This window comes from Falco biarmicus, chromosome 4 (assembly GCF_023638135.1).
Source record: "Falco biarmicus isolate bFalBia1 chromosome 4, bFalBia1.pri, whole genome shotgun sequence".
In the NCBI taxonomy this organism is placed as follows: Eukaryota; Metazoa; Chordata; class Aves; order Falconiformes; family Falconidae; genus Falco; species Falco biarmicus.
The window spans coordinates 99,499,478-99,514,834 of record NC_079291.1 but is presented as its reverse complement, the minus strand read 5'-3'; the positions used below and the strand labels follow the sequence as shown (position 1 = coordinate 99,514,834).

Genomic DNA, 15,357 nt, shown 5'->3' with positions numbered 1-15,357 from the left:
TTTTTTTTTTTGAGCTAGCTGTTTTAAATGCAAAATCCCTTGATCTGAATCTGTTTGCACTAAAGGTGCTTGTCCTTCTGTGAGAATCTGCCCTTGCTATGAGGTTGATGGGTGTGCAGCTAAGAATGGGCAGTGCTTGACTGGATTCATGTGGACTGCATTCATATTTGGGTGGCACTGGCTGATGAGAGGGGACTTCTTCAGTATGGTAATTGAAGCGCTTCATGTTTACATTAGATCTCCCATAGATTTTTGCTACTCTGAAATTTCCCAGGGAAAAGATGAATGAATAGGATCTGTAAGCCTGCTAATGCTTTTTACACTGCTCCACTTGCAGAGTGGTTTGCTATGGATGCAGATGACAGCATAAGTATGAACTGGTCAGAATTTGCTGGCTCTGTCCCAGATGAGATTGATGGAGAGGATGCCAAGGAAGGCTGCATGGCAGAGCTACTATTTCCAGTTTGCCACCAGCTCTCGCCTGTGGCAGTCTGAGATGCAGGAGAAAAACATGCTTTGAATTTGATGTGACTGGTAATGGCTTGGGAGCTTAAAGATATGCAACTCTTATATGTGGAGCTCATCCTACATAGGTGACCTGTAGGCCTGTTGCTGCGCATGGAGAAGTTATCGTTTGGCCGTTATCATTTGGACACGAGTAATCCTGGATTATCAAAAGTCTCGGGTCTTCATCTAGTTTTGGGACTTCAGTAACTGGAGTTGTTCGGAGGTGTGGGGAGTGATAAAGGGAAGCGCTTGTTTGTCCTTTGCTATCTGCGAACAAGAGATGCGTGAGAAGTTATCATCAGTGCAGGCAGAGGGGATTTCCCTGTCCTCCCTGGCCTGGCACGCATTTAGAAGTTACGTATAATCAGAAAAGCTTTTCTCAGTTTGTCCATAATGTGTCTTGTAGTGTGTTACCTTCTTATCATTCCTGGCAATGCATGAGATACTGGATGCACAATGTTAAAATATTTTGAGTCCTCTGTGGACACAGACTCAGAGGTATGCACTGTGCTGCAGAGAAACAGGCTGAATCTCTCTGTCCTCCCCCTGCTTGGTGACTGCTTTACCCTCGAGTCTGTGGCAGGGTGCAGGGGGAGTGCTTTGTCCCCCCTGAGATTGTATAGCATCACCTGAGCAGCACCAAATGGTGATGGAGTCTGGGCATCTGAATTAAGGTAACACATGCAGTCTGTGAGGCTGTGCCCAGGGTTTTTTGACGGAGGGTAAATTTTTCATGGCACTCACAAATATTTTGTAGTTTATCACCAAGTGTCGTGCACCACGGGTGCCCAGAGGTGTCTGTGAGACTGGACACTTGTGAAAACGGTAACAACCACATCTTGAAGGAGGAAGCTCTAGTGAGCTGTTTGACTGATCATGCTTGACTGTCCCTGTTAATACTGACTTTAACACCACAAGTAATGAAAAGAGTTTCCAGCAGCGAATTTTCTGCATCTGCTTTATTTGTAACATGGATGGCAGTGGTTGTGGAAGTGAGCCAATGCAGTGCTGTGGCTGTTGCATCCTAAACAGAGTTTTGAAAATTAAATTCAGCGTTATAGCAGGTGCTGCAGAACCTTCACTTGGCCAGCTTAGATTTATTACAGTCCTTGCTGTTGATACAGGATGTTACGTGAAATAATTGAATAGCCTATATTTACCATTTAGCTAAGGCAACCATTTAAGGTTTTGGTCTGAAGTTGAGTGAGCCCCTTGGTGTGTGACCTGTGCCGAGCGAGAACTGGGGATCCCAACACTGTGGTGGCTGTGCGGGTGGATGCTCGTCTGGGCTGTTTTGATGATGCTGGGGAAGACCAGCTGTCTTTATACTGGTATGACTGGTTAAGGAGGCAGGCTCATAGATGCAGAAAGTGGTGGTGGGGGAAATATCTTTAAATCCTGCATTTTCAAAACCAGCTAAGTATTATTTACCTGTTAGGCCTTCAAAATTCCTGTTTCCATTTGACTTCAAGAATTGTATCATAAGGGAGATAGGTTTGTGCTGTGGTCTGAAACTCATCAAATTTGCATTAAGACTTTGAATTTTAGGAAAACTTTGGAGAGAACTTGGTGTGACTTTTTTTCTCCTCTACAACTGTATATTTTTGGGGGGAGAGGTTAGGAGGAGCTTGGAGATTGTATATACAGGAAGTTTGCCAGTTCGATGGGTGAACATTTTGATGTCAACCCCAGTATTTTCTGTACAGGCTAATGTTTTGGGTGTTAGCAAGCCAAGTTTCATGAAGACCAGCCTGTAATCTAGCCTGAAGGTGATGTGGTCTTGGACAGCACTTGAGATCAGTCTCAGCAATTTGTTTTGAATGTTACATTGTCAGGGTTGAAAGTGTGCATAAAACAGCAGCAACAAACAGCAAAATCTGAGCATGGGTGGTGGTTAGGCAAGTACTGCTAGGTCAACACGAAAGTGACTGAACTGGAATTCGCCTTGTCTAACCTTTCTGTTTGGTGTTTCATGTTTCTCCGGTAATCTCTCCCAAAAGTGGGAGTTAGCGGACCATTTGTACAACAGTGTTTGTACAGCACTGATGGAAAGAGAGTTTCCTATGAGAAGTGGCTGAAAACTTGTCCCAGTTACCCCAGGACTGACCAGATATCTTGTGACACTCAAGTCCAGAAGCCACACCTGAAATCCTCTGGTTCTGCTGAGTCACGAGCAGGCGAGAGGCTGGAATTTGTCCTGATGAAATCTGGGGCTGCTGCCAGCTGGGTATGGTCATGGCAAAAGCAAGAGATCAATAAGGGCAGGGGTGGGGGTGGGGGAGTTTTCTGTGTCCCTTAAAACGGAAGGGTGCTTCAGACAGTGAGAAACTTGTCCTATTTCTTTTAACGTTGTGCCAGAGTTTTATGTGACTCTGGGTTGAAGCAGGGATTGATGTCTGTAGCTTTTAGCTGTATCTTAGCAGCAGTTTGTCTCATTTGGGGTCAGTACAGAAATCAGTTCTGTCACAAGCATGAGAAGGGGTAAATGAGACACTTCCTAAAGGTCCTTTTCTTTTTCTTTTTCCAGAAAATACACTCAAGGACACCTGAGCTGTCTTGGGTTTGAGCTGCTTGTGAGCTTAGTCCTGCATGTTTTCTTTTTCATCTCCCACCTACCCGTGAGACTGTTGCTTTGGGGCATAACAGGGAATTGCCGCAGACCACTTAGAAATCTTTACGTGCTATTTCTGTAATTCACTGTATGCCTGTCATACTATCAGAAGGATTTCTCTTAGGGATGTATACTGAAGAAGGAAAATATTTCCTTGTATTAAGAGAAGTGGCCTTCCTTTTAAGACAAGAAAAGGCAATATAGTGTGTGGTATTTAAACTTTCTGACTCTTTCAGCCTTCCTTCATTTGCCCTTGTAGTGAGTGTGTGTTTTTGTGTTTCTGGGGGTTTTTTTATGTGTTAAACAATGGCTGGACTATGGCGTCCAAAGGCAGTTCCCTGTGAGAAATTCACTACCCACTGGAAAACTTGGCTCGCAGCCTCTCTGTAGCCCAGGAGGGTTTGCTGGCAGAGCAGCTGAGATGCCAGGGAGCATGTGACGGCTGGCTGCAAGGGCAGGCTGGCTCATCTGCGCTGCTGGAGGAAAGACTGTGGAAAGTTATTCAAGGCTGCCCTTAAAGTTTAATGTGCAGAGAGGGTGGCTAAATTGTCACCGTTTTTCTTGGGGTTTGGAGCTACCTTTGCTATGTGTGGAAGCACAGCCTTTCTCTGTATCATAGGGGTTTTCTTCAGAGCTGCATAGAATAATAGCTGCTTTACAAACGTCTGTGTTATTGAGGCTATTTACATAACGAGGAGCTGATCCCATTTCACCTCCACCTGCCATCCGACCCTTGGAAGTTTGCATTTACCGGTGATTTTGCTCGCTGCCTTAGCAAAACGCTGCGGTCAGCAGCAAAGGTGGAGCCTGGGCACAGGCTTCCCTGCCAGCCCCGCACGGCCGGCGGCTGCGCCCCGTGATGCTGCCGTGACTCACCCCGGTTCCCCACGCCGAGCCCATGGCCCTGCCGTGCTCCTCATCGGAGCAGCCTATACGCCAGCGCCCAGACATCTGACGTGGCTCTGCCGCCGGGAGGTGTCAGCTGGGATTTTGGAAAGTCGGACTGAGTAATGGCTGCAGAATCCAGGATGGGCCTCGCTTGCCGAGGGGAGGCTGTCGGTGGCGTGGGGATAGCCCCTCTGCCAGCGCTCGCCTGTGCGGTGGGCCTGGTGAATGCAGATACAAGCTGATCTCCAGCGAGAGGTCTCAGCTCAGTCCACCTTGGCCCTCCCGTTGTCCTCCCAGATGGGGCTTTGCCCGCAACTTGCTTGGGAAAGGAGTTAGGGAATGCTTATGGAGGGCTGTGGGTGATAGGTGACAGCTGCTGCTTATATGCGGGAGCTAATAGGTTGCTTATCGGATAATTAGTTCTATGTTTAGTTGGGGGAGGGGGGAACTATCATTATTGGCTTTATGGCAGAGCAGCTCTGCCTGTCGGTCCAGGACTGTAAAAAAACCCCACCAAAGTACTACCGTCTACCTCTTCCCTGGCCCCACTTATGAAAATGAAGTCAAAATGATGCGGCATGTTGCTGATGGAAATCTTATTTCTCCTTTTGTTTTGCTGTGAAAGCCACCTTCAGGGGTGTACAGGGAGACCTCATCCTGTAACAGAGATGCAATGCTTTGTTTCTACCCTGGTAGGTTTCCCCATGTCCGTGACGTGTCGGCCGAGGCTCTGCGGCTCCTCTCCGCCCTCGGAGCGGCCAGTCGCTGCCCTCTGGACTCCGTGATCCCCGACGGGCGTCATGAGCATTGCAATCCCGCTGGGAGTCACCACACCAGATACGTCCTACTCCGACATGGCTGCAGGATCGGAGTGAGTGTTACCCCGTGGAGGAGGGGAGGGTGTCAGAGGGCTGCCCTGGAGTGCGGCTGCAGGATCAGTGCCAGTCCTTTCTCCACTTGGGAGAAAGGGGATGCTGGTCCCCAGCAGTGTGAGAGGTGAACACAGAGACAGACTCTTGAGCGTTTAACAAATGCAATGTTATGGAAATCGGTAAGTTTCACACAGGAGATGGGGAAAAGGAGAATTCCAACAGTATGAGGCACTCAGTCATGGGTTTTGTATCAGCTTGGCTAGTAAATCTGTACTCAAGTGCAGGCAGTTGTGCATTTGCTGTACCCATGCTTGATGTTGGCAAAGGTACAAGCCAGCTCCTTTTCCAAAAGCTGTGTTGTATGAAGGATCAGTGTGCTCAGCCTCCCTCTCAGCAGAGCCTGCTAGCTTGGACTCAGTACCAATCTTACATGAGTGATTTTTGGACTCCTTTGGAGCTTGGCCAGAGAGGTGAGACAGCATCAGCCTTTGTAGACACCTTTGTTTCATTTCTGCCCCTGAGCAGGTTCCAAGAAGCACACCTCAGTGGGCAATCCTTCAGGGTCCCCACCGCAGGGCCCTGTACAAGGCTGTCACCGCAGTCCTATCTCTGAGGGCTGTTGCAGGGACTTTACCATTCTTTTAAAAGACACTGCTTCTGCAGGAGTCAGGAACATTTCAAATTCAAAAAATATTGCGTTGTGATCTTTTCTTAAAACCCTTGTTAAAATGATGTCAGCTGGGATGAGTACTATGTTTTTGTCGGGGGTGAGAGTGAGGACTCAAGATATTTCTGTGTGCTTCTGCCTCATGCTTTCTTGCATCCTTCTTTGAAATATGGACTGTAGCATCGCTTTACAAAAATTTACAAAGGGCATTTTGGAGATGGATTTCCCCTATGTATTATTTAAAGGTACTTACTGTGCGAATACCTGCATGTCAGATTGATCAGTGTAGAACAGATATCACTGCAGACTATTAATTTTGAGCTGTAAGAGCAGTGGGCCAGTGTGTGAATCATTGTTTGTCCCTTCCATCTTGCCCTGATTAGACTATGCAGAGTTTGACTACACAGTCACACTCTCTGCAAGACTGCTAATGCTCTTTTTTGTATGTCTTGGCACTGGCCCCATTCTAGGTATTCTTCTTTGTGATGCTTCATTCCATCCTAAAGCTCATATTTTCACATGTTGTTCTTAAACAGGGAGTCAGAATCTAGTCAGTCACTCATCTGCAAGTGGGTATATGATCCTTCACTTCTCAAGTTTTAACATTCCGTATTGCTTGTCACCATGCATCTCCCACACCAGCACTTTAAAGACTCAACATGCAGGAATTTTAAACTGTTTATGACAGGAGAGAGAGTACTAAATAGTTTACTCATGTACTAGGCACTTTTTACCATGCTCAGCTCTGAAAGCCGAGGAGAGCCAGATATATCTACGCATGTCCCTTGTAACATTTAAATACCAAAAAGACTTAATCTGTAAACCTTCTGCAAAGCATTTTCTTTTACCCTGGTTGTAAGAAATTTGTAGGTCCATCTTGAGGCTAGGTTGGAGTGCTTTGAAAAAAGGCTTTTGAAGATCTCTGAATTGGTTTCTCTGCCTGTTTTCTAAAAACTGGGAATGCCAAGACTTTGTTCTCCAGGCTTTGCATTGATGCATTGTTACTGCTGAAGTGTCCTTCATGAGTCTGTTAAAAGTTAAGGCTAACTCCCACTTCTCCTTTGACACTCTACTAGTTTGATGCGTGAAGTCTGGTCTGGGGTACCTGAGCTTCTTGTCTCTTATAAGGAGTTGATTTCAAAGTTGTGCATCACGAAGGCAGTGGGAAGGTAAAAGGAAAAACTAGCAGGCCTTCTTTTCAGGCTGAGCTTTAGCATCTTCCCCTGACCTCTGACACAGAGGGGAGGTGAAAATGCTGATGGGGTTTGTGTTCATCTGAGGGTGACACGGAGGCTGCAGAGTAGTTTTGCTGTGTTAGTCTGACTGCATATTGGAAGTTGTTGAAGCTCCTTGGCGGGCTGCTGCTGAGGAAGCGTGGGCCCCGACGTGGTTGCCCCTGGACACCGTTGCACCAACAATCTCGAAGTTTTATTGCTAATGCTTGCGGCAGCACTGCTGGTATTCTGGGCTGACTGTAGTTAGGAATGTAGGTGACTTGGACAGAGGACAGAACTCCTGTTTAGGCTGTTTGGGCTCTTTTCCTTCTAATACTGTTTCTGAAAATACAGTTAAACCTGAATGGATTTTACTCTGGGTACAATCTGGAAGCCCTGAAGGACTGTTGCAAAGATCCAGCAAGTCTGGATTATGTGGCAAGCTCTACACAGTACCTTTTATTAAGAAGTATATCCTCTGAGAGGTATTGCCACCTCTGTCTCCTGCTTTTGACAATTTTTCTGGCTGTAGTTACATTGAAAACCAACTGAATTTATCATGACACGCTCCAAAATCCTGAGCTACAGAAGTGCGGTTTGCATAGGTTTATGGTCTTCTTGTACAGTAAATTGTTGCTCCTTTATGTTGCAAAGACAGATCCACCTTACTCCAGAATAAGCCCGAAGCTCAGAAGTATTGGGTTTAGTGGCAGGGTGGGGCAAACTTCAGTGCAGCAGAGATTTCAACAGCTAATAGGAAGTCCAAAGGGCACCAGAGGTTAGTGTTCCTGGGTGGTGCCTAAACACTGTCCCACACATGACCAGTGCCCGTTGTTGGCCGAGTACTGCCTGATTCACGCTGACAATGTAGGACCCACTGAGAATCCTGCGAGGTCTCACCAGAGCAGCAAAGGTCCAAGGTAAAGTTTTCCTTTCCTATATTTTAATTTCCTGCTTGCTCAGCTTCACACTATAATTTTGAAGATTTCACCTGCAGACGTGATTCAGTAATATTCTGCTGTGTTCAGATAATGGGCCCTACTTGCAATCTGTGCAGATGTTAGCTGACTTGTATCTTCTGCTTGTATCAGACAGTGCGTTCCTTGCTGGTACTCTGTCTGTAGCCTCATTATCTAACATTCCCTGCATTGAATTGCAGCTGTCTCTTCTCTTGAGTAGGGTTTCTGCAGCTTTCTGCTAAGGATATACCTTTCATTTTTAGCTGGTTTTTTTTCACCACCGTGTGGTGGAAGAGTGCATTGTACCTCAGCAGCAAATTTCCTGGTGAGCGCATTGCACACCACCTTGCTGTAGGGAAAGCACAGGGCGAATCTGGTTTGTCTGTGGCCACTGTTTGTCCAGGTCATGAATTTTGTTGCCTCTTTGTAACAGGTATCTCCAACTCCTGGTAGTTGCTGCCAGGACAGCTGCAGGTTTCATGCAGACTTTAGCACAGGATGTTGGACTCAGCTAACAACTAGTGTCTGAGAGAGGGAAACAAGTGCAGATGCAGGAAAGCTGCTTAGCTGCTATTTGAAATAAGCTGTTGCAGAGATAAAATGGCAGTACTGTTCAGTGGCTTTGAGATTAGGCTGGCTGAGTTCAGATGTGAATGCTGAATCAGACCCAGCTTCCTCAACTATAAGGAAACTGAGCTTACATGCTAATTATCTTTTTAACTTCCCAGATTGAGACCCAGTTTAATGACTTATCCAGGGTGGCCCTTACTCAGTTCCTTCCCTCTGAAAGCAGGTTCATCCTGTACAACTTCTGCACACATGATGCCTGGTGAAGCACCTAACACCTCACTTTCATGAAATTTCTTCATTTTGAGCTCATGTGTTGAATAGAAAGGAGCAGTGAAATACTGGCATTAAAAAAAATGATGTTGTATTGATGGGTTTTACTTCTGGCCCTTTCTGCAGCCCAGAGTCTGTGGAAGCTAGTCCAGCTGTCAGTGAGAAGAATGTGTACTCCAGCCACGGCTATGGGGCCACCCAGAAACACAGCTATCGCGGGCTGCCTTACGCAGTGAGTACTCTCTCTGCAGTGAATCAGCTCTTTACTGTCTACTTTACGCTTTTCTCCTTGTTCCATAGTTCTTTGCCTGTTAAGCCTTAGGAGTTTTGGCTTATTTATTAGGGAACACTGAGTTACAGCCGAGTTCTGCCGTACGTACTGCATTTGTGTGTTTATTGTTTGTGACGTCCTGCAGACTCTATTGCAAGCTTTATTAGTGTTCTAGGTGATAGATTTTTAACTGAAGTATCAATATATATGAATATATAATATTTTCCTGGTGGTAATTTTATGCCCTGTTTCGTTTATTGTGCACTATTTATACTTGTTTCAACTGCGCAGATTTCCATATTGGTAACTTATAATTATGAGAAAGAAGGAACAGTCAGGAAGAGTGGGAGCATGGCTTGAAACTATGAATGAACAGGACATCACAGAATCATTGAGGTTGGAAGGGACCTCTTTAGATCATGTAATCCAACCCCTCTGCTTAAGCTGACTCTGCTTGAGCAGGCTGCCCAGGACCATGTCCAGTTGGGTTTTGAAAATCTCAGCAGATGGAGACTCCACAATGTCTCTGGGCAACTGGGTCCAATGTCTGGCCACTGATGTCATCTCGGATTATTAGCAGTGCAACTGTTTATGTCAAAGTAGCCTAGCTGTTTTCATAGGTTTTTAATTTAATTCATTGGTGCATAAGAAAACCATTCACATCTTTCAGAGTTTACTGCTTTACTTTCTTGGTAGATTGAGGAATTCAGACTACTTTTTACACTGGTTGTTAAATAATAACCTGGGAACTGTGAATTTGGAACTTCATTTTCTAGGCATCATATCTTCATGTTAAAAGTAGTACTGCAAATACTCATTTTCAGGATCATAATTATGGAGCCCCTCCTCCTCCAACGCCGCCAGCCTCTCCTCCTGTCCAGACCATTATACCTCGTGCAGAACTGAATGGCCTGCACTCACCTGATGAGGAGAACTCCGGGGACAGCGAGAGCTCCTCAGAAGGAGAATCAATTCCCACTTGGTGCCACTGCAGTGTCTCCCAAGATGGTTTCCTCCTCAAGTGTGAAAAGTGCAGGTAAGCTTTGGTGCAGTGCAGATCTGGACTGCTCCTTGTGTTGATTTCTCATACCGAACCGTGTCACGTTTGGGCTGTGGGACAGACTTCCTTTTGCTAACTGGAGCGTTCTTTCCAGTGCTTTACCCAGTATTGACCCTCCTCCTTTGCGTTGTCAGCCTGACAAGTGTTGGTGGCACCAGGAGTGGAGATGAGGATGTTAAATCGATGTTCTTATCATCCTGGGCCCCACTGAGGGCACGCATCTTGTGACATCCTGTTGAATTTCAAGTGACTTTACTCCTACAAACCAGCTTCAATTGTGCATTCTCCTTTGGCAGAGGAATGAGCAGGGGGAAGGTGATCAGACTCCGCCGCCGGAAGCAGGACAACGTGTCAGGTGAGCTTGAGGTTGTAATTCTGACAACAGTGACTTTTGCTTTCTTTCTGCAAGATCTTTGTCTTTTGGCTGCTGTAGTTGTCTAACTGTGATCAGTGCCCACTAACGTTCTTTGTCTCCCAGCCAGCGAGATTTTTCTCCTTTCCTTCTGCCTCACCTCAGTTAGCTCTTGGGGAAAATCAGATTATCTTGTGAAAAGGGAAATGTTCAGCAGTGCCATTCTGTGAGATACCAGAAGTTTGGGAGACCTGTTCCCAGTTTGGGTGGGAAAACTGAGGTGGTGTAGTTTTCTCAGGGAAGAGCTATGCAGGATCATCAAGTTGTCTGATGAAAATGGACATAAGAGTAAGCTGCTCTCTGGGATGAATAAAAACGTTGCTAACGAAGCACTGTTCTCTGTAGGTGGGGACAGCAGTGCAACTGAGAGCTGGGATGAAGAACTTTCTCCCTCTACGGTGCTGTACACAGCTACGCAGCACACCCCTACAAGCATCACGCTGACTGTCAACCGTGTCCGTAGAAGCAAACCTAAGAAGAGGAAGAGAAGTACAGAAAAAGCTCGCACTGCTCCAAAAGCCAAAAAGATCAAGGTGTGTGGAGTTGAGACAAGGTTGCTGCAGTCCCTACCAAATGTTGTATGAGCAGATTGACAAGCTGGCAGTAGACAAGAAACTTTTGTCCTTTCAGGAATTGCTCTTTTCTGGTGTAATAATGTGATGCCTTGTATTTGTGACCCGGTAGAGTACAAGCTGTTGGTTTAAAAATTGTTGTCCAGTGCTGTCCATTCATGCTCAGAGCTTGGACTCAATTACGTATTTTCCCTTCTGCTCTACTAGGATTTGGGGAAGTAGCACTTGGAGTCGAAAGGGGCAGTCTGTGAATGGAATGAAAAATGAAGGGAGCGTGGCATTTCTTAGTAAGCTATATTAAGGAATCTGGGCTGCAGAGCTTCTTGGCGCTGTTCTTCAGGGACAGAGATAGTGACTGTGTGGAAAACTATGTAGGTAGTGATGAACATTTGTTGAGGGCTGACTTCACTGTCTTGTTTGTGAGGGTTTGGAGACTGAAATAATTTGGATTGCATATATTAGAGTGCAAGTGTGGGAGCAGCTGGTTCTTTCCCATTATCTGCCAGCTTTACCGTGATTTTCCCCAGGTTAGGTTTCCCTTGAAGTTCTTCTGGTAGGCACTGATTAAATAAATGGGAGCAGGAGCCATGTGAGGACTTCAGTTTTTTTGTTGTGAACCAGTTTGATTTTGTTGCTGGCCCTTTCTTCTGTCAAAGCAAGTGGGGTTAGTCGGGACGGTTTTGGTTTTGATCTTGAGATTTTTACTAAGTATGAGGCAGGCCTTTTTAGTTCAGAAGTCCTGGCTGTCAAGCTTTTTGGTAGTTTCCACTGGATTTGCATTGCAGAGTCTTTTTCTTCAAGTCCGTTGTTTCTTGTGTGGGTCTTCCTGTAATTCTTGCCACCTTTTGTTAAGAGTTGGTCTGTTGGAGCAAGATCTAGTGTGGTTTTGGGATGATAATTCTGAGGAAATATGTAATACTTCAGTGTTGTTTTTTTTTCCTCTCTATCTCTCCTTGTTCGGGGGACAGGCCTTTCGAGAGGGATCACGAAAGTCTCTGAGGATGAAGGTGAGTAGAACTAAGAACGCTCTGTGGTGGTGGTGGGGGTTTTGCCCTGTATTTTGTGCCTCTCTTGGTGTGCCTGAGAGATTTCTGATTGTGGGACCAGCCTCAAAATAGTCTTAAGCCTTATCACGCACCACAAGCAGGCCTATTCAAAAGGGTATCACAAGAGTTGCCCTTTGAACCTTTCTTTTGCTTCAGATAGCTTTCTGTAAAGTACTGTCATCCAGTTCCAAGAGGTATGACTGATTCATGACACTTGGGAGTGGGGTGTTTGATGTAAGGGATGTAGGACTGGTTGTGGCCACTCTTCTGGGCTGTTAGTTATCATTTGATTGCATCAAAGCTGTTTTAAGCTTGGGCATCAAAGTAGTACACAAGTTTAATGTTGGGAGTCCTTAGCAGCGTTGCATTATTTCTCTGCACATCCTCTTACTATGGATGGATGGATTGATATATTTATCTCTGACTTTCTGCAATACTGGTAGGTGTGGCTACCTGATAGACAGTTTGTTTGGCAAAAAACGTGGACTTGCACTTTGAGCTAAACGTGATCCTAGAGACACTGTAGCTGACAGTGCCTTCTAGGAGGTGGCTCGGAGGAAACAGGACAATCCTGTAGTGTGTCTGTATGCACCTATCTCCATAGGATGCAAGTGCCTTGAGAGGGTAAAAATACATGAAAACTTAATGCTTTTAATATGTGTGATGGAAATAATGATTGTTCTTTAGTGGTCCTTGTCACTAATACCTCATTGTCACATATGTCTCAGTCCCTTATGAGGCCAGTTAAGCTACTAACCTGGAATATTATTTATTGAATTACTTAAACTATTGTCAAGTACCTGCTTCTTTTTTCCCCTCTCTTACAAGATGGTATAATCTGATTACCTGATTTTGCCCTCTCTTCTTTACACTGCTTAGGACTTGCAGTTTTAAATGTCCAGGTATTAGCTTATGCTCTACATTCAGTTTCTTGAAACCCTGATGACCATTTAGCTAGAAGGTTCAGAACTATTTTTGGATCAGTCACTGCAAAGATTGGGATTCAGTCAGCGTCATATAGCATTATGTTGGACATGAGTGGGCTGACTGTAGGACAAGCCTACATGAGATTTATTTGCCTTTGTTTGTTCTATTCCTTTGTTTTTTCTATGTACATAATTATTTTTCATAAATGACTTTAAAAAACCTTTTCTGGCCATGTAGTGCCAAGTACTCTCAAGACATCTTAGTCCTGCACAGAGTTGTCTGTAGACTCCAAAGTGGCACTGTTGTACAGTGTTCTGGAGAATGAAGGTTCAGAGAAAGGTGTCCTCGTTATGAGGACATTTTCTTTGCTTGGAATAGATTTGCCCTTTTTTGTAGCATATTCGTATACTCAGAGCACTGTGGATAGGTTTTTCCCCATTGTGTGCTAGCCATTCACTTTGTTGTTTGCAGAATTCCCCTTCTGAAGCGCATGCCTTGGATGAAAACACAGCTGAAGGGTGGGAGAATCGAATACGACTCTGGACAGATCAGTACGAAGAAGCCTTTACTAACCAGTACAGCGCTGATGTACAGAACTTGTTGGAGCGTCATCTAAATTCTAACAAAGAATATGTGGGCAAAACTGCTATGCTAGACACAATCAACAAAACAGAGTTGGCCTGCAATAATACTGTTATTGGGTCCCAGATGCAGGTAAGAACCATTGCGACAGAAGTAGGGTAGGTCAGGTCCTCTGTTTTCTAAACATAGGCATGGGTGAGCAATAGCGTAGCTGGTCATAGAATTTCGGACCAATAGGTATAGATTTGATATAAAAGGGAACAGAAGAGATGCCAGTGCCAAGATAGATTCAGAAACACTTGCATTCAACCAAATAGATGTTGCTAAGCTGGGGTTATTTTGTACAGTTCTGTGGTATACTTCCAAGGTATTTTACTGTAAGTACTTTTAATCGCTGAATGGCTTGAGGCAGAACCAGATCTGTCACTTGCTAGAGATTAGGAGATTTCCTGCTTTCCAGCTGAGTTTTCCTGTCCTATGGGGTATTTTTTCTTTCTTTTTTTTTTCCCCAGCTCATGTTGTGTGGAAAGCTATTTTAAAGAAACTTTCAAAATTATTTCAATATTTTGGATGACTATTTGGACTCTGGTGACTTTCAAATACTGCACAACTGCAATTGATTTTAGGCAGCTGTCTCTCCCTAAATTTTCTGTTCCAAGATGTGCAATGATTAGTGCTTTACCAGCTTTATGGAATGCGTGTAGACAAGGAGAAACAGGAAGAGGATGTGTTTGTGTGGTTTATGTCCTCCCCAATACTGTTCTCAGCTGATATTTCATCTAGTCCATGCTTTATTGAACAGAGAGCAGCATTCCCACTCAGTTTGGTCAGACAAGGACATCTTCCTTGTCCAGGAGAATGGAGATAGGTGCAACTGAAAAGGATGGGCTCCAAAACATATGTGGGGCATCTCTTCTGTAGAGGGGGAGCAGAGTCAGAAACCTGACTATCAGGTATATGTTTGTGCTTGAATCATTCTTGTTTATATCAGCTGACTCACTGCTCTCTGAAGTCCACATGCTTCCTCCCACCTTAGCCCCTGCTTTCATGTAGGTGAAGGACATCAGGCAGAGCACAGATATTGTCAGTAAGGGAGAGTGCAGAAAGAGGACTTTGAACGCAACTTCCTTCCACTCTTGCCTCTAGTTCAGTAATAATAAGATTTATTAATAATAAGGTTAGGGAGAAACGCTTCTACTTGGCTATGTGAGTAGCCTTCCCAAAGAGAGCAACTGAGGAAGTACAGGAAAGAAAAAGTTCTGCTTCTCTAGAAATCTTACTATTTTCTGAGGCTAAATGTAAACTCATATATCTCCTTCACATGAGTTTTAAAGAAAAGTCCTGAAATAAGTAATAAAATATATGCTGTTTCTTTTTATCACCTTCATAAATTACAGCAGGACAAATGATTATAAAAGATATCATACCTAAATGTGCTTGTTCTTGTCATGCTCTCTTGCCCTCTGCCTTCCCTGTACAGACATAGGTTTTCCCACAGGGAGAAGTGGCCAGCATCCCTAATCAGAAGACTCCAAATGCAATATACCCCAAAGAAACAGAAAGATAGAAAGTTGCAAAACTTCATAGTGAGCTGCAGTTACTCTAAACAAGCTGTAGGTAGGTACCTATCATTGCACATGCTGGGAAAGTATAAAGGGTCTAGTGGCTGTGTAGTTCCTCCTGGATACTGGGGACAGACCAGGTGGCTGTCCCAGTCTGCTGCTTGTCAGCTCTTATGTCCATGTTTTCTCTGCTCAGCAGATGGCTGTGGAGTGTTGCAAGGATGATAGCCTGCACAGGTGTGGAGTGCATGGTCTCTCATCCTGTGCTTTATATTTTTGTTCCCTCATTTGTCTCATCTTTGTTAGTCAAACCGAGAAGGCTTCTTGGTTTGCTTCAGTTGTCTTTTAACTAGATGTCATTACTGGA

The 15,357-nt window shown here is 44.8% G+C and overlaps 1 protein-coding gene across 2 annotated transcripts in view; it reads left to right on the top strand.

The window, feature by feature from the left end:
- Positions 1–15,357, top strand: part of SETD5 (SET domain containing 5) — a 66,109-nt gene that overhangs the window by 21,706 nt on the left and 29,046 nt on the right. For both annotated transcript variants that reach the window (XR_008821260.1, XM_056334783.1), the window contains exons 2-8: positions 4,703–4,877; positions 8,685–8,790; positions 9,654–9,865; positions 10,186–10,244; positions 10,647–10,834; positions 11,842–11,880; positions 13,318–13,560. Coding sequence is in view for 1 of the 2 variants with exons in the window: in XM_056334783.1 (XP_056190758.1) it covers positions 4,807–4,877; positions 8,685–8,790; positions 9,654–9,865; positions 10,186–10,244; positions 10,647–10,834; positions 11,842–11,880; positions 13,318–13,560 (918 nt within the window). In the remaining variant the exon portion in view is untranslated. The remainder of the gene's footprint in view (positions 1–4,702; positions 4,878–8,684; positions 8,791–9,653; positions 9,866–10,185; positions 10,245–10,646; positions 10,835–11,841; positions 11,881–13,317; positions 13,561–15,357) is intronic.